Here is a 24,275-nt window from a genome sequence, read left to right on the forward strand (position 1 = left end):
GAGTGTTCGTCGGTGACCGGGAGTACCTTCCACGTACTAAAGCACGCAGACCGACTCCGTCCGTGAGCTGTCACTTGGCACGGGCTCTCGGCGAGGTTTCAGCCGACGCCGCTTCGACTGCCGCCGCCTCGAGTGCGAACTCGAGGATGATGAGTCGCTCTCGCTGGACGAGAGGTTACACCCCTCTAGCGGGAGCCCCTGCTCGACCGCGGTAGTGCTCAGCGGGAGCGCCAACTGCTCGACCACCGGCTCAATTGACGGGAGCCCCTGCTCGACCGCCATCTCATTCGTCTGCGGGAGCCCCTGCTCGACCGCCATCTCGTTTGTCTGCGGGAGCCCCTGCTCGACCGCCGTCGCGTACATCTGCGGGAGCCCCTGCTCGACCGCCAGTTGGTCTTCATCCCCGCGTCACCGCGGGGACTCGTCAGCTAACAGCACTGCGCAAGCCGTGCAGAGAGGGCCATCGCTCACTCTGTGCACAACGTTCGTCGTGGATGACCGGTCCACGACGGTGACATGAGGCCAATCCTTCTGGGCGACCAGGAGGTGCGTGAACACCTCGCTCACATCATAACCACTGCGACGCTTGACCGACCGGGCCAACCAGTCAATCTCTGGTTGATAGCGCGTCAGCCACGGCATACCCAGGATGCAGTCAAACGCGTAATTCATCTCAATGACGAGGAAGTCGTCGTTGCTTCGGAAACCGTCGAACGTGTACGGAAGTGCAATCTCGCGCCGCGCGACGCGGCGTGATTTTCCATCGGCTAACTTGACAGCGACATCTCCTCTACCTTTGCGGACAGTGATGTCCGACGGGAGTACCGACAAGCACGACGCGCGGAAGAAGTTGTTGGTCGCTCCTGAATCAAGGAGCGCTCGCAGTGGTCGCCGGGCACCGGCGACACGAAGACTGACAATGATCAATCTTGAATCGCTCGGCGTGGTGGTGGCATGAAAGTGTGCATGCAGCACAGGAGGGCTAGGAGGTTGGGTTGCCACCGGGGGACCCGGACCTCCATTCCAGCCAGTAGGGCGCCCCGCACCTACTGACCCCGACCGTTTTTTGACTGGTCAGAACGCACGGGCTCGGCATCGACATGCGCAAGCACTGAGCTGGCGCGCGCACTTCCGCCGCGCGATGACCGACCTTCCGACAGCGGAAGCAGGTGAGAGAACGATTGTTCCGAGCACCGCTTCGACGCACTACATGACGCTGACGATTGCTCGTCGCATCGATAGCGTCGATGTCCATGGGCTCGGGCGCAGAATCCCGAGCTGAAGCAGGTAGCGCGTAAGCGTATGACGCCGCGACCACGTAGTCCTCGCGTAGGGCGAGGGCGAATGCCTCTTCGAGCGTGGAGGGGTCCGATCTTGAAAGGCAGTAGCGCGTCATGCCTTCGCGCATACCGAACACGAATACATGAACCTGAGAGGCCATATCGATCGGCTTAGACACGATGCACGACGCGAGGCGTCGTGTCTTCTGGACGTAGTCGCGCATAGTCATCGTGCCTTGCCGAAGGGCGAAGAAGTCTGCCTGAATTCGGGATTCATCTTGCGGCGGCTCGAACGCGAGCCGAAGGTCACTCTGGAGGGTATCCAGAGTGGAAGAGACGTTGGGATCGACAACCAACTTGCCGAGAGCCCATTCCTTGGCTTTCCCAGACAACCGCGAGAGGAGGAAATGGACCTTCGCGGAAGGCGCCTCAATCAACCTCGAGGTGATGGCGATGTCGATCTCTCAAAACCAGCGATTCAGCGAAAGTCAATCTTCTCCGGCACCGGAGTAGGTGGACGTCTCTAGCTTCACGACGTCATTCGTGGAGATACGCGAGGGAGTTGATACTCGCCGATTCGCATCGGCGAGCTCGCGTTCCATGAATTCTTGTGCCGCAACGCGCTGCTCGTCGGGCGTCGCTGAGCGCAGCAGCGACGTGACGACGGCTTCTCCGGACACCGCCGCGAGGCGGTGGAGAGCTTCCCACTCGATCCGAGTGAGATGGAGAAAGGCAGCGTGGCCGAGGTCTTGGCTCATGTCGAACTTGGTCGTTGGAAGGACTACAAAGTGCTACCAGGTGTAACGGGCCAGGTATTTACTCTGTTACTCGCTTACACTATAGTGTTGAGGAAGCTCGCAATAGGACGACTGAGTCTTAGGTTTAAGGAAAAATCAACTCTGACTTTATTTTAGGACCAAGGCCACAGCCCTGGCCACTCAAATACACGTCATAGTCCAATTGGCTAATAATGGGTCTGGCTCCCCATATATCAGCCAAATGGCATGACAGCATTTCAGCACACGCTAGTCGTGTGCTGATGCACCTACTTATGTAAAGAAATCTACCTACTTATGTAATGGAGGGGCCCATTACAAAAAGCGTCAGTAGACCATCCTTGAGGATTCAAGGAAGTCATGGTTGATTGTCGAAAAACTCAGCGATGAAGTGCCGAAAAGGTAGTCGGGTACAGGTGGACGGCGACGAGGGGTGCAGGTACTGAAATGATCCGGTTCTTATAGACCAGACACTTACAGTACACACGCAATCAACGATAACGCTGATGAAGGATGCGACGTTAGGTACGGGTACTAACTTGATCCTGATCATATAGCCCAGACGCTTAGTGCAGTACACACGCAAAATTTCAACACGGCAAGCCGTATGAAATGAGGTCGCAACGAAGAAATTTGACGAATGTGAAGGCGAAGAACGACGACACACGCTCAACGAGCGGCTTTTCACGTGTCGCGTAGCGAATAGAGAATGAAGAACCCCCTCCCGGACGAAAAACAACAAGTGCTACCAGATGTGACGACTGGTGAGAGCACGGCGCAGAGGAACAGCGACGAGAAACGAGTCGCGTGGCGAGGAGCGAAGCGGAGGAGGGCGGCGAGAGTCCAGCGATGGGGACTCGAAGGTAAGGCGTAGGAGGCAGTTGATGTGCCTCGAAGAAGGTAAATTGGAAAGTCAGATTACAATGGTTAGTTGTTTGTCGGCTACGAGGAAGTGCTTGTTAGCATTCCCTTGGTATCCTATGTAAGTATATGCATTTCACTATACTAGATTCTAAGTAGTCCTTGAGTCGAATCTTGAAGTAGCGTAGCGTAGTAGTGAACCGCGGTTCATTTGAACCGGGTCAGAATCTCCATAGTGAATTCAAATGAAAGAGATGAAGAGTCTTAATTTATAAAAGAAGGAACTACGAAACCTCAGCTTTCTATCCGCGCCCTTTGCACTTAATTTAAGGCTTCTTTGGTGAAGTTATCGCCGATTATCCAAAGATAATAATTTATTTTGGATTAGCTAGCCCCATCATTTTCTGCCGCTATAATACCAACGTCATGGCCATCGCTGGCTGTGACGTTGGTGCGTCGTTACACACGCCGTATTATCAGCGATTCGAGTCACTGCCAAGTTGTACTGGGATTTGTAACTCTCACTGCTTACCTGTGCGTAGGCATCCAACACAATTGCGAGCATCAAATTCAGCAGCATGAGACTTACGACGATCATGTAACCCCGGTAGTAAAACTAACAGACAAGGGCATACAGCCCCTGATTACTATTGTAGTCGAAGTTCGCGAAGAGCATATTGATGCAAGTTTCCGTCGCAGTTTCCAAGGACGAGAACTCCTCGACTCTGTCACCGAATAGAATGGCCCCAGACACAGCAAACGTCGCGAAGATGACGACAAAAACGATGAAGAACACACCGAACTGATGCAGTGCACTGGCCACAGTTCTCGTAAGGATACTCAGCTTTTGGATGGAAGCGGAATATCTCCAATATCCGCAGCCTGAGCAGGAAAATGGCAAGCGTGATGATGAGACGCACCGCCACGGTGAGTTGAGCCACCGCTTTGAGTTTGTCAATCACAACGGACAGCTGATCTCGAGCCTCGGCATCAGATGCCCAATTCTTCCCGCTGACAACGAGAGAAGCCAAGTTGCTCCTGAAAATCCTATGAGTAGGAGGATGGAAATCCACACAAAGCAGAAGGCAACAACCGCTACTGTAGAAGAATGCTCGATAACGACCCAGACGTCACCACAGCCAAGTTTTCCAATACCTGAACGGCGATATCGATATAGTTTGCGGAGTTGTGTATCCAGTGCGAACAGGAAGAAGATCAAGACGACGATGTCCGCAGCGGTGGCGAGCGACTCACTGTAGGGATTGTAGAGAGCAGGTCGATGAACTCGTTTGTATAAAGTGAGCTGCATCTCCGTAACTGCACAACCTTGCAACTCGCCGTTGTATGCGACGATAATGATCAGCAGTTCTTCAGTAGGGAAGTCGAGCCAATCGCCTTGAACCTTGAAAGCGTTAATCTTGCCTAATGCTTCGATCGCAGGCGTGTCAAAGCTTATCAGCTTTTGCTCCGTTGTATTGTTAAACGCGTCGTAGCAGTGAGGATACAACTTCTCTAGGAATGGCTACGTAATACACGTGTGTGTCGCCTTTCGAGTCACTTGGAAGTTGACGGCACCCAGCACTTTGTTGAACGTGGCTACTCGTCCCCATAAGTCCTTTGGATAGGTCTTACCGTTGTAATCTTGCGTGATGAAAACGGAGGGCACAAACGTGTCTGTTAACCAGTCGAAGGCGTCAGAGATGTGTAGAATTTCATCGCCGAGTCCGTCGTGACCGTGTTAACCTCCTGATGTCCCTAACGTTGACGACAAAGCATAACCCTGTTCGTACATACTCGTCGCCGTGATGTGCGCAAACAGCATCGAGACAAAGGAGCAGAAGTAGAGCACGGAAATGGAAATGTGGCACACGGCTCTGATAATCTTACGATCGTGGCGAAGCGAGTCGTACGCGGTCTGTACCGAGACCTCAAGAGGAGAGGCATCACTAGTTTTTAACTTTTGGTGAACGTTGTTACTTGATACGTTAGGGTCCCTGAAACTAGAGATCGACTTCCTCATGCTCGACGATTAACATAAACCTCTACAACAGCTGAGCCAGTAGTCGTTCGGGTAAGCAAAAGACGCCCCAGGTGTCGGAGAGACAACGAGAAGAAAACCACATTGTATAACAAGCACCTGAAAACCGTTGACCTTTAGTAGTAAAATTAACATTCTCTCAAAACAAAATAAAGGTTTAAACTACATAACAGTGCGTCTCCTTCTCCCTCACTCGCCCTTGCTGCTCTTCGACGACTTGGTGTCAGCCCCTCCAACCAATAACTTCAATGCCCCAACGACTACAAATATGCTCGCCGACAGCACAGCGACCCACTTGATTCTAGTGGCAATACTCACGACGTTCTCGAGCATCTCCCACCGTTCGGGGAAGAGCCTCAGCAAGTTCAGGATGGAAACATTCTCCACCACGTCACTTGTCGCTGCCAGGACAGGCAACGTCCAGACAAGTTGGCTGTCCGGCCACAGACGACGCATAAGTCCCAATAAAGCAGTCGAGTAGATGATTGGGAAGAGAAACAGGTCGAAGATGTAAAAGTCCACATACAACGCTCTCCCCGACACGCCCAGACACTCCAAGTGCGGGAAAATGGCGCCCGGAAGCAGCCAAAAGACGCTATCCAACACACCGCTGCACTGTGGAGGGAGCTCTCGCACCCACTTCTTCTCCATCTGCAGGATCAGCAGGAACGACGGTACCAACGCGCCAAATGCCGCCGCGAATATGTGCGTCTCCCACGTCATCGCTCACTTCAACTCAGACACATAAAATTCGTCCAGACAAAAAATAGTCCATCACAAATGCTTTAGTAACCGGTACCGTCGTCCGTCGCACCACCAACCAGCCTGGCGACGTGCGTGAACCTCCTGTGCGCGGCTCTGCGGCGCTGCGTCATGACCTCCGATCACCCACCGCCCACGCGCAAGCGCAGCCATCCTTCGGACCTTCAGCAACAGCTTGAGCGTGATGAGATCATCCAGCAAAATGCTGCGCCAGTGCTCGGCGTGGCTCCCGTCAAGCGACGACGCTCGTCGGCATCCTCAGCTGAAGAACATTCGTCGTCTATAGTTGAAGAGAAAGAACAGCAATCGGCCTTTGGAGAGAAGGAGGTAAATCTGGACGGAGCTCCTGAGGGCAAACTGTTCCTTGTGACAGTCAAGACACGGAAGGAGCTGTTAGAGAGCGAGGAGGTGGCCGCTGAATCTTTGAAACTGGACCAGCTGCTGCAGCTCAAGCAGCAGAGCGCAAATACCAAAAATGCTGCTACTGATGACGATGTCGACGTGGCTTGGGGCCAGGAGTTCGAGGCGCTGGACTCGCTCCGCCGCTTCGCCAAGTATCACCAGGACGAGGCTCGACGTCAATTGTAAGTGACAAAACTGCTCTTGGCTCTGCAAAATAGGTGTTTTGATGACGCTGTAAGTGTTGATATAGAGACAATGAAGTGCTAAAGACGTTGGTACTGCCGGCGGCGTCGAGTCTGCGCTCAGCTATGGCTCGTAACGCGCTGCTGTGCGTGCAGGATCTGATCCTCGAACTCAAGGCAGAGACAGCCAACCATTTGGACATTATTGTGCCTGTGCTACTGAACCGTGCATGCTCCGAGAAGCAGTTTCTAAGAGACTTGGCCCGGGAGGTGCTGGACACGACGCTGCTAGCGGGAGCCAATGAGAAATTCTTGCTGCCACTGCTGGCCACAAGCACAACCGAGAAGAGCGCATAGATCGTCAGTGTGGTACGTCTTCGATTGCTTTAGTGGAAATCTCGTTGGGGTTCCGGCTGACGTGGTCCCTATTGTGAAAGGCTGGATTGTACGTGACCAAGTGCATCATCCGGATGGACCGCCAACGTTTACGCAAATTTCTGCTGGAGGCTCGCGGCTCGTTTTTTGACGAAATGGCAGCTTTCCTCAACTGCAAAGTTGTCGAGTGCAAGGCAGCCACACGACGGACGTGTCAACATTCGCGCCGAGTCGTTGGGGTAAGGGAGTCTAGCGACAATCCGTGCTTCTAGTTTGAGCTCAAAATAATTGTGGCTTTTGATGACAGAACGAGGAGTTTGTGGGGAGTCGCTGAGCGGCAGTGCGCAGTTAGATGTCCTGAAGGCTTCGGAGATCCGCCAGGCAGCAAAATCTGGTCACGCCAAGTCGAGCTTATGATGCAGATGAAGAAGCAGCAGCAACAACAACAGAAAAAAGTGCAGAGCGGAGGGAATGACATTTCAGTTGTTGTGGTAGCTCCTCCATCGTCTCGATCGAAAGCGTCTTCGACCCAGGCACCTTTATCGTTATGACTACAATACTGGGGTGGGCTTTTACGCAGAATCTCCCCGTTTTGCTGTAATGAGTTGGTGTGTGCTGCGTGCTGCGTGCTTCTGACGCCGAAGTGGCAGTGTGATTGATTTCAAAATGGTCATTTCGCCTTACAAATCTGCTGCGTTTTCCATGAGCTGAAATAGCAGCAGTGCTTCTGCTGAGCTAATGCAAGAAGGCTCGTTACGCCTGTACATGAAGAGTTTAATCTGTATAGCCCCTTTCAAATTCCCGGCTGGGCCTCGGTGAAATCGCGATTGTCTCGAGGCAGCGGGGCCGTATGAATGAAGTCTGATATCATTCACGAAAAGAAAGAAACACGGAAATGCTTCAGTCCGTGCGTCGACTCCGGTTGTTGTCTATGTCATGCTGTCCATGATTGTAAAATATTTTCAGTCGGTAATTTAAACAAATCCAGTCGTTGAGTGCATGTATTGTCCGACTCTCATGCGCTATCCATGTACAGTCGTGCACGCAGGGCGGACCATATCAACAGTGCCAGGGCATAAGTGCACAACGTAAAGCAAAAAAACAAACGCAAATCCAGTGCACTGATATTTTATTTGTTAATTCAGTACAAAATTTACGCCAATCTCCTGCATAATCTTGGCGTGTCATCCCTCGGCAAGGAGGGGAAAACCGTTGGGGTTAATTGCTAGAGTGGTGATGAACAAAGGTAATTGCGCATCCGATTCGCGTAATCATAAAATTTGGCAGGGTATCGACTGATACCGGTGCCGAATTGGAGGTGCACGACTGTACCCATGTAGTAATAGGTACCGGTACAAATCTTTATACCGGTTGTTTTACCAATAACACCAGCCTTTCATTTGCTTTTCAAACACAAACTCGCCCCTCTTCGAGCGTTGCCGCCACCGTCGCTTCGTTTCCAGCTAGCCGCCGTAGCCTACGTCACGAGATCAATCGTTGCTGCCTACGCCGGCCATGTCGCTGACTCTGTCCGCTTCCGCGACGCCTGAAGTGCGTTATCTTGCTGTTTGTGGTCTCTGTGAGCGTGTTTCTAAGCGTGCGTTAGCTACTTGTTTATACAGGGAGTGTGACGGGGTCACACAGCACCTTGCGCTAGAGGAAGTTAGCTTCCGAGAGTATACAAACTTTCAGTGAACGGCAGTTCACATGTCCCCTTTTATCGAAAAGGGAGCGAAGTGAGCTATTTAAGGTAGAATGTAAAACTGAGTATATTTATAGGTAGATAAAGCTTGGGTTTCATACAAACTATAATTCACCTGTAGAAAAGCAATGTCATCAGCCAATGATTGGCTTTGGACGACCTTGGTACCTTGTACCAAATATCCCGAAGTATGACGTGTCATACTTCTGAAGTGTAATGTGTCACACTTCATGTAACTAGGGGTACACTTAGGGCTACGTACCCCGTTACATCCTCCCCCACTTAGGTACGGTTTACCGACCAATCAGAATGAAGAAGTGTTCGCCACAAACTTTCATTCTCAATGTCGGAAAACATCGACTTGGCCGCCGGAGGCTCACTTCACAGTTAGGGCAGTCTGTGCGCTCTTCTTCTTGGTCTCCACTTTAACCGTTTCTCATTCCTCGTGGCACTGCGAAGAGCGGTGCGAGGACACGCTCCAAGGCTGCTGCCGGAAAGGCGCAGGCCAAGAGCACTAATGTGGTGTAGCGGGATCAGCAATATCTGCGAGATTGCTGGGTCCGACTTACCAACTGCGCCCAGACACCGACTAACGGAGGGGGTCCCCCGATGATCCGTGTTCTGCTGAACTTCCCTCACCTTGTGTACCCGTCGGTAGGGCGGGATCTTGCTCTCTCGGTAACTTCCGAAGAGGTCAAGTGGTGAAGCTTGAGTGTCTTGGCGAGACGTGGGGATAGGGTGGAGCAGCAGTGGTAATATCTTCACTCTGCGTCCGTGGTTGGTTCTGAATCCTAAGCGAATATTCGAGCTTATATAATAAGGTGAGGTGTATTGTGTCACTGCTCATCCAGAGCTGAACTCTAATCACCAATATTCGAGCTTATGGATCCAGGGCCTAGATCGTGGATCTGGCCGTAGGATTGCCTTGCGGGTGTGTTCCCTTGCCTATGCGTTTCCTTTGCGTCGTACTTGCCGCCTCCTGTGACGGGATCTTGAGAGTTGAGAGACTGGATCTTGTAACCGACCAAGTAGTAAATTCGGTTAACCTGTCGGATCTGCACGTGTATAGGAAAGCTCACTAGGTTGTAGGATCTGGCCAATATATTATTCAGTTATCACTACCAACACTAGATTCGTAATTCCCAACCTTCTCCGAGCTCGTACGGCCAATGTAGCTCCGATTCTTGAGGGCAGGAAGGCACTTGCGTGTTACTGTGCAAATTGAGGTCTCTATTGATACTTAACCCAATGCCCGCTCCACGATATTCTGTATAATACAGAGTAAATGATTATCTTTATTAAACTATAGCTGCCACTTTTGCAAACTTAATGCATTGCAAGCCGTCCGCAATGGGATGTAGCGTAAACGCTGCGACCAGGTACATATAGACTGCAATCTGTCGTAGAAAAACAACAATGTGCCCACCGGCTGGTAAAATGTCATGATTTCATTGGGCAAATGTGACGTGACTAAGGATATGCGACGAAAGTCGCATATCCTTCTACTTCGAGTATCCCGCTGAATCTGATGGGTCTGGGCAATCTGCGTTTGCGCCTAAATGACTGGCGAAGCGTGCCACTACGTCACCCGTACGCTCACCAAATTTTCGGCCAGTTCTAGACTAGCAAGAGTAGAAGAAGAACTAGACAAGAACTGGCCGAAAAATTGGTGAGTGTAATGGGCCCAACTCCAATTACATAAGTAGGTAGATATTTCTTTAGTTATTACATAAGTAGGTAAAGTAGCACACGGGTAGCGTGTGCCAAGGTGTCATCATCTGATTGGTTGATAGTGAGGAGCCAGACTCACTTATTGACCAATCAGATATAGACATGTGTTTGAGTGGTTCACACGAGGCCAGGGGTAGCCGCCCTGGTCCTAAATAAATCAGAGTTGAATTTGACACAAACCTAAGACTTGGTTTTATTATTGCGAGCTTCCTCCGCATTACAGTGTAAGCTAGTAACGGTATCTCTTACCCCGTTACACCTGGTAGCACTTCGTAGTCCTTCCAACGACAAGTCTACGATGAGCCAAGTCCAGATCTCCGGGGCGACCCTGGAGCATGCTGCATTCCCCCATCTCACTCGCGTGGAGTGGGAAGCGCTTCACCGCCTCGTGGCGGTGTCCGGAGACGCTGTCGTCGCATCGCTGCTGAGCTCAGCGACGCCCGACCAGCAACGTCTTGCAGCACAAGAGTTCATGGAACGCGAGCTCGCCGATGCGAATCGGCGGGTGTCAACTCCCTCGCGTCCATCCCAGAATGACGTCGTCAAGATGGAGACGTCTACGTATTCTGGCGCCGGTGAAAACCGGCTTCCGCTAAATCGGTGGTTCCGCGAGATCGACATCGCTATCGCCTCGCGACGCATCGAGGCGTCATCGGCCAAGATGAACTTCCTCCTCTCCCGGTTAACCGGGAAGGCCAAAGAGTGGGCCCTCGGGAAGCTGGTTGTCGACCCCGAGGCTTTCCCGACTCTGGAAACTCTCCAAAGCGACTTGCGCCTCGCGTTCGAGCCCCCGCAAGATGAGTCTCGCGTTCGCGCAGAGTTCTTCGCTCTGCGGCAAGGGCAGATGTCCATGCGTGATTACGTCCAGAAGACGCGACATCTGGCGTCATGCATCGTGACCAAGCCAATCGACATGGCCTCGCAAGTCCACGTATTTGTGTCCGGCATGCGCGAGGGTATGACCCGCTACTGCCTCACCAGAGCTGAGCCCTCCTCTCTCGAGGAGGCGTTTGCACTCGCGATTCGCGAGGATTACATGGTCGCTGCATCGTACGCCGCAGCCATACCTGCGGAAGCCCGAGAGTCTACCCCCGAGCCCATGGAGATCGACGCCATCAACGCGTCGAGCAATCGACGTCGCGGGTTCTACCGCGGCAGCGCTGGGCGAAGCAATCGCCCCCTCATATGCTTCCGCTGTGGGAAGAAGGGTCATTCGTCTCTCACGTCGACGCGGAACACTCCTCGGTCGCTCATTCAAAAAATGACCAGGACCAGTAGGTGCGGGGCGCCCTACTGACTTTAACGAAGGTCCGGGCCCTCCGGTGCAGCCCAACCTTCGAGCTCTCCCGTGCTCCAAGCACACACCAATGCCACACTACGCCGGGCGACTCGAGACTGATCATTGTCAGCCTCCACGTCACCGGTGCCCGGCGACCACTGCGCGGCGCTCCGTGGACTCAGGAGCGACCAACAACTTCTTCGCGCATCGTGTTTGTCGTACTCCTAGAACGTCCGCGTCCGGAATGGTCCGGGCGAGATCCAAGTCAAACTCGCAGATGGTAAGGCTCGCCGCGTTGCGCGGCGTGACGTGTCTTTGTCGTACACGTTCGACGGCTTCCGTAGCAAGGACGACTTCTTGGTGATCGAGATGAACTACGCGTTTGACTGCATCCTGGGCATCCCTTGGCTTGCGCGATATCAGCCAGAGATTGACTGGCTGGCCCAATCAGTCAAGCGTCGACGTGGATTCGACGTGAGCGAGGTCTTCACACACCTCTTGGTGGCGCCAAGAGACTGGCCCCACGTCACAGTCGTAGACAAAACAGCAACGACACAAGCAGTGCACAGAGCGAGCGATGGCCCTCTCTGCATGGCTTGTGCTACGTTGTTGGACGAAGAGCCCTCGCGGTTTCGCGAGGTAGATGATGAGGTGGTTGAGCAGCGGCTCCCACAGTACAAGACGGTGGTCGAGCAGGGGCTCCCACAACACGAGATGATGGTCGAGCAGGGGCTCCCACAACACGAGACAGTGGTCGAGCAGGGGCTCCCACGCAACGAGACGGCGGTAGAGCAGAGGTTCCCGCCGAACGATTCGGCGGTCGAGCACATTGGGCTCCCGTCAAACGATGCCGCGGTAGAGCAGGGGCTCCCGCGTGTTCCCGGACCGGTCGAGTACGGTCTCCCGCGCCTAGAGGAGGGTGATGCATCGTCGAGTAGCAGTGCGTCAGACTCGAGCGTAAGCTCGAGGAAGTCGAAGAAGAAGTCGAAGCGACGACGCCTTAAACCTCGTCGAGACTACACGACCAGCGATAGCCCGCCGATGGAATCGGTCAGCGCGCTGGGGTACGTGGAAGGAGGCCCGAATCGGTCGCGCAGCATCGCAATCGCGAGCCCGCCGCGCGAAGCGGCGGCGATCACACGCCTTCCAGGCTTGTCCTGGAAGAACTTTCTTCGGGACCTCAAGGCTGGAGACGTCGAGCAAGTATGCTTGGTCACCGAGGCAGTCTCGGTGGATGAGGCAGCAAATGCGGTCGCAACGGACAGTGTACGCTCACGTCCGCTAGGTGCTGAACCTAAGTCTGCTCGAGAGGAACGATTCCAAACGCAGTCTTGGGAGGCCTTGCGGGAGTCAGCGAATCCCGTATACGACACCGCCTGCGAGTACGCCGACGTCTTCCCGGATGAGATCCCCGCCGAGCTACCGGCGGATCGTGGAGTTCAGCATGAGATCGACCTCGCGCCAGGCACGAAGTACTGCGTTACCAGACAATGGCCACTTCCGCGTGATCAAGTGAAAGCGATCGATGACTTCTTCGAGGGCCGCCGAAAGACGGGTCACGTGCGCGAGAGTACCTCTCCCCATTCCAGTCCAACGTTCTGTGTGAAGAAAGCCACAGGGAAATAGCGTATCGTTCACGCATTCAACAAGTTGAATGATGCCACCATCCCCGCGCAGACTCCGATCCCTCGGAAGGACATGGTACTGGACTCCATGGCTGGCAGCGTCATCTACAGCGCCATCGACCTGACCGATGGATTCTATCAGATCCTGATGAGAACATCTGATGTACCTCTCACCGCCGTAAGTACACCGAGCGGGATGCTCTGGGAGTGGCTCGTGATGCCACAGGGCCTCAAGAACGCGCCTGCCACCTTCAATCGCATGGTCTCCCATGTGCTTCGCCCGCTTCGAGACTTCGCGCCGAGCTACTTCGATGACATCTTCATGCACAGCCGCGCTGAGGGCAACCTCAGTGCCGTGGACGTACATCTGAAACACCTGAGACAAGTCTTCCAGGTGATGCGAGAGAACAAGCTCTACGCAAACCTGAAGAAATGTGTCTTCTGCGCACCGGAGATTCCGGTGTTGGGATGCTACGTGAGCAAGAACGGTGTACGCGCGGATCCTGAGAAGGTATCGTCTATCTGTGCTTGGCCAGCGCCGACAAGCCCCACTGAGTTGCGTCAGTGGCTTGGTATGGCCAATTACTTGCACAAGTACACGAATAATTACGCTGGGTTGATCCAGCCGCTGTCCTCGCTGCTGAAGAAGGACGTGATCTGGGAGTGGAAATCGGACCACCAAGCTGCATTCGACTCGGTGAAGGAAGAGCTTGGCGTCTGCGCCGATACTGAAGCTTGCTGATGACTCAAAGCCATTCCACGTCGTCTGCGACGCGAGCGATTTTGCCATCGGCTGTGCGCTGATGCAGTTCGACGATGACGAACACGAACGCGTTATCAGCTATCAGTCGCGCCAACTGAAGCCAGCCGAGAAGAATTACCCAGTCCACGACAAGGAGCTCCTGGCAATGCGGTACGCTCTGATCAAATTCAGAGTGTACTTGCTCGGTGAACAGTCATTTGCGGTTTACACTGATCACGCATCGCTGCGGACAGCGATGAAGAGCCCTCACTTGTCGCAACGGATGGCCCGTTGGCTGTCATTCTTCTCCGAGTACAACTTCGTTGTTCACTACAAGCCGGGCAAGAATAACATTCTCGCCGACGCGCTGTCTCGGCGTCCGGACTACGATCCCCGTGAGGCGCTAGGACATCAGCTCGCTGATGAGGACGACGACGAATGTGCGGTCTGCGTGTCGTCAGGCATCAACTTGACGTTGACCACGCCCACGCTCCCGCTGGGCGACGAGATTGCTACAGCGTACGCTGATGACCCTATATACGGCGCCATCATGAAGCACCTGCGTGCTCCTAGTAGTGACACGCTAAGTGCCCTGTCCAAGACCACGCGGAATCAGATCGATCGATATCGACTCGACGGTAATCTGCTTAAGTACAGCATCGACAGGTTCGATGGACCTCGAGTCGTCGTCCCAAACGACGTTGATCTACGTGCGCGCATAATCCACGAGTATCATGACGCCCCGACTGGAGGACATCTCGGTCGCGAGAAGACGTACGCGGCTCTGTCGAGAGACTTCTATTGGCCGCACATGTACAAGTGGGTACGCAAGTGGGTCCGCACATGTGAAACTTGCCAGCGAGTCAAACTGTCTTCGACGTCTCAGGCCCCATTGCGCCCTCTTCCGGTCGCCACGGAAGCCTGGCGCTCCATTTCGATGGACTTCATCTTCGGTCTTCCGCCCGATACAGCCGGGCGCACGGGTGTACTTGTGTTCGTCGATCGTTTCAGCAAAATGGTCCATCTCGTTCCGGTGGCGGCCTCAATCACCGCGGAAGAGTCCGCGGCCCACTTCGTCGACGTAATTTTTCGTCACCACGGCCTGCCGGAGTCTATCGTGTCCGACCGCGACCCGCGGCTTACATCCGCGTTCTGGTCACGCCTCTTCGAGCTCTTGGGAACCAAATTGCTGATGTCAACTGCGGCACATCCGGAGACGAATGGACAAACAGAACGCGTCAACCGCGTCCTTGAAGACGTTCTCCGCAGCTATGCAACTTCGTACACGAGCTGGAGCTCGTTCCTACCGCTAGCCGAGTTCGCACTCAGCAACGCCGAGCACTCCTCGACGGGTATGACGCCGTTCTTCGTGAACAACGCACGCCACCCACGTGTTCCGGCACTTCTCGCCGTGGGTCACCCCACGGATGCTGGCGGCTCCACCCTTGGTGGGGGAGAACCTCCTTCGGTCGACATGGATGCTGAAGCTGCGCTCAGCTCTAGGGACAACGTGTCCGTGTCGTGGTCATCACCGGTACGTGAACCGGTGTCTCAGCACGCACCGGTAGCCTCACCGGTGTCAACAAGCCTGCCGGCGCACTCGACTTCAGGGTTATCTTCGGGTGTAGCCAGTGCGAACGCCCTGACTCGTTCTCCGTCCAAGCAGTCCATCGAGCCTCCTCGGCATACTGCATCTCCGATAACGAGATGGACGTCGCAGAACTTGATCGATCCAGGCCGCAAGATTCGTGAGCAAGAAGTTACCACGGCAAACTATACACCGAAACCCTCGGTGCTTCCTGCCGATCGCTCGGCAGTTGCGGAATTCGTCATGCAAAGGCAATCCATCGCAAGGTTCGTCCGCGACGCACTGCAGAACGCAGTGGACAAGCAAAAGGAACAAGCTGATAAGCACGGTCGAAAGAACGTGAATGTATTCAAGATAGGAGATCGCGTTCTCCTATCGACCGAGGGAATCCGCGCTTCCGCCGTGACCAACCTCGGCGCCAACAAACTTGCCCCACGCTTCACCGGTCCTTTTCGTGTAACCAAGGCTGTGGGCGACGCCTACACCTTGGACATCCCGTCGTCACTTAGACTCCACCCGACGTTTTACGTCGGGTGACTCAAGCGGTACTTCCCTGCGACGATTCCTGATTCGATCCAGCAGACGGAGCATGCGTCGGGCGACCAGCCCGACGAGCCTGACGCGCCAGAAAGCCGTCAGCCCCTGGTGCCCGCTCTCGCGGACGATCTCCCTGCTGGGCAGAGCCAAGCACATGCGTCTCCAATCCCCGTAGGCGAGATTACAGCTCCCGATTCGACTGACGAAGCTCCGACGCGATCTGCTCAGCCCGCCAGGCACGATCTTCCGCCCGCTCAGCCCCAACCTGAGCGTCCAACGCGCGGTTCGAAGCTGCCTCCACCTCGCCCTGAACGTACAGGGCGTACGCCGTATCATCGTGAAGGCCCACCACCGATAATTGACTCGGTAAGTGACGCGCGCTGGATTGTGGAGCGTATCGTTGACCATGAAGATCCCCACAGCTCGACCGCTCAACGAAACGTCCGTAGTCGTGCTCCTCGCGCGGTTCCGACCGCGCGCCGCTACTTGGTACGTTGGCTCGGTTATCCCCCAGAACATGATACGTGGGAGTCCCGCGCCAACCTTCTCCGCGACGTTCCGGACGTGGTCCACGAGTATGAGACCATGCTACTTGAGAAGAAGAATTCCGCGAGTCACCCCGCGGAGACCGTGAACGAGATCGAGAACGGCCACGAGAACGACCCGCACGAGGAGGCGACAACGACGCCGCGCTCCGACGCGTGCAACGTCGGCGTGAGCCGCCGCGATTAGCCGCCTGATCCATACTGGACAGGGTGTGCTCGTACTTACCGATCCATCCCGACTCCTCTCCGCTGAGTGGCCGCTCAGCGAGATGTTCCCTCCATTCGCGTTGAGTCGGACGGGTTGAAGTACCACAGGACTCACATCCCTCTCTCACGTGCACGAAGCAGAGTCGATCCATATCCCATGCGTTGTTGCAGACCTTCACGCGTAGATCTCCAATCGAATGATCCGCGAGGATCTCCTCGCGATACGTCAACCAGTCGACAAAGCTTTCTCCAGCACGCGACATCCGGTTCCATCGCCGGATGAAGGCACACCAGGAGCGACGAAGTCCCTCACGATCAGCGCCTTCAATGTATTTCTTCCGCGTCGCGCGGAAGCGACGAAAGTGGTTCTTCATAGTGTCGAGCGTATCCGGATTCTCCGCTCCTGACAAGTCGTACAGGTCCCAAAGAACCAGGGCGTCGTCCATCACGCGCGACCGCGTGCTTCCGGCGCTGATCCTCGTGACTGTCGGCTCCGCCGGTGTCTCGGCTGTCTGGGTTACCGCCGCCGTTAGTGTGTCGATGCTTGCTGCTGTCACCAGCGTCGCGCTGGTGCTAACGTCCGTTGACTGCGTCGTGTTGTCCTCGGCCATCTTCGCTCCGTTGGGTTTTCGAGTTTTCTTCAAATGTGTTCCGTGCGCTTATGTTGCGTAAGCGCAACTTAGAGAGGAGGGTGATGTAATGGGCCCAACTCCAATTACATAAGTAGGTAGATATTTCTTTAGTTATTACATAAGTAGGTAAAGTGGCACACGGGTAGCGTGTGCCAAGGTGTCATCATCTGATTGGTTGATAGTGAGGAGCCAGACTCACTTATTGACCAATCAGATATAGACATGTGTTTGAGTGGTTCACACGAGGCCAGGGGTAGCCGCCCTGGTCCTAAATAAATCAGAGTTGAATTTGACACAAACCTAAGACTTGGTATTATTATTGCGAGCTTCCTCCGCATTACAGTGTAAGCTAGTAACGGTATCTCTTACCCCGTTACAGTGAGTGTACGGGCTGCATTATCTACGCCTAGTTACTCGCTATCCTGGATATCCACGCAATCCTCATTCGCGTCGCTGCCGCCGTCGTCGCTGTCGCTCGAAATCTCGAAGTTCTTTCGCTTGCGGAAGCGAATACGCTTCTTGAGGTGAGCAGGGATGGCAGTGCCGTTGCGCCACAAATCATGCCATATTTGGCCGCATGTGAGCGTGTTGCCGGCTTCCTCGTGGCGAACCTTGTTACATAGAGGTACGTAGCCTCCGAAGTTTGATGTGCACTGCTCGCAGTAGTAACTGGTTAAAAGCTCTTTGTCTGGGGAGTTGCCAAGGCTGAGCAAACTTTGCACAAGTGCTGGCGGCGCTTGCCCTTACGCTTCTGCCCTTTACGCTGGAGGTTGCTGGCGGTTGATCCATCTCTGTTTTTTTTTCGCTTCTTGCCTTTGTATTTTTCCTCATTGTTTCGCAGTCTGTGCGGTTGCGTGTGAATAGGCTCAGAAACGAGGTCCTCGGCGTTGGTGTTTGTACGCAGTGTGGCCAAAAGCTCGGTATGAAGTCGGTGCATATACTGCGCGTGTGTTGGCACTGGCAGCCCTTTTTGCTTGAGAATAATTTTATGTAAAATAAAACCGTTGACTATCGCCATGTACACAAAACCCATGAAGAGTTGCCGATAGTACTTTTTGAAGGCCACAGTAAGCTGGATTGAATAGCGCTGAAGGCGGAGTTGATCATGGCGATCTACTCCGCCCATACCTTGGTGATAATCAACCACAAGCTGCGGGCACGGTACCGCAACACGCTCTGTCTCCCCCTTCGCTCTACGCATTACAGTCGTTGGAACTGTAGAGCATCCCGTCGCGAGGAGCGCGACAGGCTTGCTGTCCATCGAGCTCAGTGCAACGAGACCAGGATGATCACGCGCGTGCGCAATCGATACAAGCCTCGGGGCATAGTCTTCGGTCTTTTCTTTTGCGTAAAAGCAAACGGCTTGGGCCACCCAAGCCGCTCGTTGCGGTGAGTACCGACGTAGTAGAGATCCTTGTCCAATAACTCCAGCAATAGAGCACACGACGTGTAGAAATTGTCGGCGATGATAAGCCTTTTATGGGCCTGGCCATCAAGCGCCTTAGTCACGTTCCTGATGACTGCCTTCTGTGCCACACCTTTCGAGTTCTCTACAGCGCCGAGATACACTTCCATCCTATATGTTACACAATACAGCATACGGTTAGCACTCGGTTTCTTATTCTATACGATACAGAGTAACCAGATACAGAATACAGTAAACCACCTACCGAGTACAGTATCCGGTCTCCGCGCAGCACGTCATGTACACTTTAGTCCCGTACTTGTGAGGCTTCTCCTTATTATAGAACGCGCACAGGATTGAACTTGCTTCTGTTAGGAATGGTTCCTTCATTAAAACTGATGCGAGGCCCTAGCCGATAGCCACGACGAAACGTTTTTTCAAGAACCTGAAGAATGGGCCGAACTTTCCAAGCCTTGTCTGTGGCTGCGGCAGCAGGGTCGTTTTTGGTGAAGTGCAAGTACCTGGTAACTAACCGGAATCTTTCACGTTTCATGTAGCTGGAGAAGGTACCGCGTGGTACTGCACCGTCCTCCCGCGTCGCCCAGTGCTTTTCCAAGCCATCCGTATGACCACAGAGTGTACGAGCAATCAGAAGGCCAATCACGTGGAGAATTTCATGTGCTTGAATTGGCTTCACATTGCGCAGCTTTCTTCTAAGACTTCAAGAGGTTGAACCGACTTCACAGGATCCCTGCGCTGAGCCTGTAGCTGCTTGTCTCGTTGCGCCTTCGCCACAGCAAGAATACACTCCTCTCGATACGCGTTAGACTCCTTTGCAAACGCAAACCACATCTTCTTGAGAAGAAAAGAGAAGAAAATTCCCAAAGGAGACTCGGCGAACGCAGCGGCAGATCTGGTGGGACCAAAACTTCCGTCGTACAACTCCGCTGCATCTAACACCACATCACCTGTATTCAGTAAAATACAGAATTAGATTTTGATATGATCCGCAATTCTGTATGTGCTGCACTTACCGGAATAATGCTCATCGTATATATCCCAACCTGTGGCTGCGAGTTGACGCATATTGGTGTCGTCTTGCAGGAACGCGCTGGAGTCGTCATCAAAGACGCTGTCAGAATCTACCTCGCTTTCATACACTGATTCAGGCTCCGCAGGAACGTCCAGTTCTTCCTCAGTACCCAACTCGCTACTAACATCACTTGCGGATCCATATCCAACGTTGATATCTGCAGGATCAATCTTATCAAAGAGCAGATCTCCACGTAACGCATCCATATAGCTATCACAATCAAATTCATCCAAGCCATTCGCAACACCACTGCCACGTTTCGATTCTTCTTTGCCGTGACCCACGGATGCCGTGTCGTCCAATTCGGTATCCGACAGAATATGAACACCCGCTGGTCCAGCTTGTTCTGTATCCTCCGGAATACATTCAACAACTGATAGCTCTTGATCTGTACCAGCGGTACCAGTATTTTCGACAAAGTGGCCTTCTTCTGTATCATCTACAATCGACCTCGCTTGTTCTGTATCCTTGGCAATAGCCACACGAACCGGCTGAACTTGTTCTGTATCCTCAGTAGTAACACAAACGGAGGATCGATCTTGTCCTGTATCCTCTGCAATATCATCAGCAATCGGTCGGACTTGTTCTGTATCCTCCGTAGTAACGTCGACAGTATGTTGATGCTCTGAGCGGGATGGAGAATACTGACGGTCCAAGTTGCCGTCACTTGTGGTGGGGGGAATTGGTTCTTGTCGTTTGGCTGCTGTGTACGCTGCAAGCTTTCCCATTGGAGGCCTCATCGGACGTATCATACATTGTTGAGGGGGGAAAGGTACTAGACCCTCACGCAGAGCATACTTCCACAAAGGCTTGGGACCTACACCACACAGGGTTAGAGGGAGTAGTTATTACTGCTAAACACAACGTACCGATAAAGTAATCAGTGTCAGCCTTGTAGTTGTCTAGCTTTCCTTTCACGCCAGGCTTGTGATACGCATGATCGGAGAGGAGGCCTGAAGGGGGTCTTGCCCGCCAACCAGCCTTTTTTAGCGACCCCCACAGACGCTTGAACTCCTTCCTGTCGATCGTTTCCGGCATTTTTGGTTGAGTGGTGGAGGTTTTGGGCAGAGAGGAGCTAAAGGCTTGCATTAGAATTTTCAAACCTCTAGGCCGTTTATATCGGATTTTCTATGTGTTTCGAATAATACCTTTCTATCTCCCCCTCGCCGATCGGTAATGATAAAAACTCCCATGGTGGTCTATACAAACTTATATATGCGGTGTAGTAGCCTGAACGACGCCGCGTCCAAGCTGTTGATTCATGTAAACTTGCATCATGTCATATTACGTATTATACAGATTACGGCGTTCATTGGGTTAAGCCTATACCTGCCTGGATTTCTACTTTCTATGTATTTTACCGGTTAAATCCCTTACCAGGCTCGGCTGCATGTCCTTTCTCTCCTTGACCGATCATCCCAACTGTATTATCATCAAATCCACCGGATCCATGGCGTAATCATTATGGTCGCCATATTATGGGTACACTCATCCGAATCCAGGTCGCGTTGATCCACTTCACTGTAAGTGTACACTAGTCATGGATCTGAGCTCTCCAATCCTCCGACATCGTTCTGCGACCGTCTGTGATCTTCATTGTCCCACGAAAGTTCGAGATCTTCTGGATCCAATGTCCCCATATCCTGGATCCAGGTCACTCCGTAGGGTATCCTCACCCCTTTGGATCCGGACTCGGAAGTATGGGATCTGGGACACCTCGCGGTGGATCTTGACTTCTCGTTAGTCGTGGATGCTAGATCCACCTTCAGATAACACCTACTATCATTCCTTCATAGGATCCACACTCGATCCACCCGTACATATTATATCCCATATCCACCTAAGTGAACCGAGGTAAGGTACGATCCGAGATATGTCTTGGTGGATCTTGCCTTCTCGTGCATCACTCATACCAGATCCATCGTCGTCTCATACGGGGTGCTGCTCGTCATGGCTAATCCACCTCAGGCAACTTGCATCCGCGCCGGACGATCCGAATCCTCTCTAATCACTTGAAATTGTCACTGATTCGGGGTAGTGACCCCGCGTTAGGTCCATTCTCTTATTTTTGAGAAAGCACTTCACCACAATCGCCTTCTGTACGTGGTCGGCGCTGCACAACAGCGTTCACGATATACACTACCAGCATCCACAACCGCTTTAGTCCTCTACGTGACACATGCCTCCCACCAAGCGTACCAACAAATCGCCGGTCAAGGCCCTATCCACCACTCCTCCTGTCAGCCCTTCCTCAATGTCGCCCACCGATCTGCGGGCTCTAGCCCAGGCTCTTTCCGATCGGGTGCAAACCTTGACGGCGGAGCTCCAGACGGCCCAAGATGTTAGCTACCAAGCTGTGTCTTTGCACGCCACCCAACTCCAAACCTTGCGAGCCCAGGTCCATGACCAGGCTATGGAGATCCAAGGGTGGGAGCACCGTGCGGCTTCTCGTTCGTAGGACCTGCGACTCTTGTTGGCCGATCAAGCGGTCGAGATCCGCGACTTGACTGGACGGCTGGATCGCGCCTCCCGTCAGCGGGATGGCATGCGAGACGACAACGACCACCTCCTTGGGGAGATGGCGCTCGCCGGATCCGAGATCCACCAGCTCCAATCCCGGATCCATGACCTCGAGCGGGATCTGGAAAATTTTCAAACTGCTAGTGCGGCCGCGGACGAGAGCTTGGATCGGCTCCGCGACGAGTTGCGCCTGACTCAAGAAGAGGTGGTGATCAACGACTATGTGGGATCCACCCATGGCGGATCCGCATTAGGGTCGGCGCGTGGAGGGCCCCCCGCGCCGAATCCACCTCCCTCGTCGCCGGATGGCTCGTCTTTCCGAGGAACTGAAAGATACCAAAGAGTCACTCGAGAAAGCCTCTTGTGGTGTAGTGATTTCTCCGTAGTTGCGGATTATCTCCGTCGACAAAGACGTGACACCGCCCAAGATGTTCAAGCAACGAACCCTCGATCATGTGATGTACGGAGACGCCAAGGTGCAAGGGACTCGACGGCGTCACTCCCGAACTTTCACCGAGGATTGGATACGGCCATATGTCACTGAACCAGGCTGTCCTTATTATTAATAATGGACTGGCCGGATACTCATACAGCGGACCATCTACGGTACGAACCCTCAGTGGCGGTTGGGATGAGTTCGCGGAAGACTCGGCGACCCTTGGAAGGCACGTTTATCGTCTGGGACAGGGCGCGAGCCGCTAAAGATGCTCATGCGACGGTGCAAACGACGTTTGGCATGCAAGAAGATCCATAACGGATCATTGTTCACTTGATATTTGTATATTTGATTAAAACTTCTTATTAGGAATAGACCCGAAAGGGTTAGCTTAAATACAGAACAGAATTTCCACTCAAGCACACAGAGCGACGTCCGGCTTCGAGGTAAGCGTCTGGTCAAGCTTGGTTATGTGTGTTATGCCTGTCGGTGAACTTGAAGCTCTGTAGCGAGGGTTCATCCGGCAAGGCCAAGAGACTTTGTGTATTGGCCGATTACTATCGGGAGGTTTTTACGTGACGGCTTATTGTTGCCTATTTGCACGACTGGGAGTGCTTGTGTTGCATCCCTTTTATTCTTCCAGCCGAGTGTTGAACTATTGGTGATCTCGTAAAAGGCTTACCCGTGCCTGGTACCCTTCCGCTGTTGGGACCACGAGGATTCAAAACACCTGCTAGCTTTGCTCGTGCTAGTATCGTGTTCTTATTTTTACTGGTTGGCCTATATAAGTAGTTTACAAGGTCCAGTTTGTCCCGGTGCAAGGGCAGAACTGGGGTCTTCAGGTCCGCCCGAACGATCGTTTACTATCCTAGTAGACGTATTGTTGTGGGAACATCCTAACTACATTTGTAACTAGAGCTCACGTGGGATTTCCAACACCACAACTGGTGCCGCGACCCGGGAACAATTGTGACCATTGTGAACTGTTTGTATGGCCTTCCAGTTTACGAGCTACCAAGCGAGAGACAGAAAAGAAAACAAGGAAACATGGCCGAATGACATCTGACGGTACTAGTTACGCCTGCCAAGTCTGGCGGGGCTCGCAATGAGAGTTCAAGCCCGGCTGCGCGTTTTGCAGCCGCCACTGAGCTTTCAGTGAGCTTCGACGACGAAGCGGACATCGGTCCTGACGCCCACGATTATGAAGATTACGAAGACAAGACGCCGGCTCCAGAGCCAGGCGCAGCGACGCCGGAAACGGCCACGCTATTATCGGGGCTGAGCGGGGCGACCAGGTCTCTTTCGAGGAACCTCGCCGACGAGCTCGATGATGTTGCAGGACCGGAACCAGCCTACGATGATTATGTCGATGGGACCGAGGGTTATAAACCTTCGGTGGCGAGTGCAAAGAATTCAGCACTGCTGAAAGCACCTCGTCCACCTATCAACGGTGATACAACAGCCGCCAAGCGCGTTTTCGACCGCGTACAAGCGCTGATGCAGAATGATGAGTGGATGCAGCTGTTCAAGCCCATCCCCAAGAAAAAAGACGACTGG

General features: G+C 53.4%; 3 protein-coding genes across 3 annotated transcripts; 1 reads left to right on the forward strand and 2 right to left on the reverse strand.

The window, feature by feature from the left end:
• Positions 1 to 3,875: 3,875 nt before the first annotated feature.
• PITG_05137 (uncharacterized protein) lies at positions 3,876 to 4,739 on the reverse strand (the record flags this gene model as incomplete). Its single annotated transcript, XM_002998789.1, has 5 exons — positions 3,876 to 3,921; positions 3,991 to 4,201; positions 4,244 to 4,439; positions 4,488 to 4,558; positions 4,661 to 4,739. 5 exons carry the CDS (start codon positions 4,737 to 4,739, stop codon positions 3,876 to 3,878), a joined length of 603 nt encoding a protein of 200 aa, XP_002998835.1.
• Positions 4,740 to 5,144: 405 nt separating this feature from the next.
• PITG_05138 (uncharacterized protein) lies at positions 5,145 to 5,678 on the reverse strand (the record flags this gene model as incomplete). The annotated part of the gene is made up of 1 exon (XM_002998790.1): positions 5,145 to 5,678. One exon carries the CDS (start codon positions 5,676 to 5,678, stop codon positions 5,145 to 5,147), a length of 534 nt encoding a protein of 177 aa, XP_002998836.1.
• Positions 5,679 to 6,976: 1,298 nt separating this feature from the next.
• Positions 6,977 to 7,446, forward strand: PITG_05139 (uncharacterized protein; the record flags this gene model as incomplete). The annotated part of the gene is made up of 1 exon (XM_002998791.1): positions 6,977 to 7,446. One exon carries the CDS (start codon positions 6,977 to 6,979, stop codon positions 7,091 to 7,093), a length of 117 nt encoding a protein of 38 aa, XP_002998837.1.
• Positions 7,447 to 24,275: the final 16,829 nt, after the last annotated feature.

This window comes from Phytophthora infestans, genomic scaffold (genome assembly GCF_000142945.1).
Source record: "Phytophthora infestans T30-4 supercont1.7 genomic scaffold, whole genome shotgun sequence".
Lineage (NCBI taxonomy): Eukaryota > Oomycota > Peronosporomycetes > Peronosporales > Peronosporaceae > Phytophthora > Phytophthora infestans.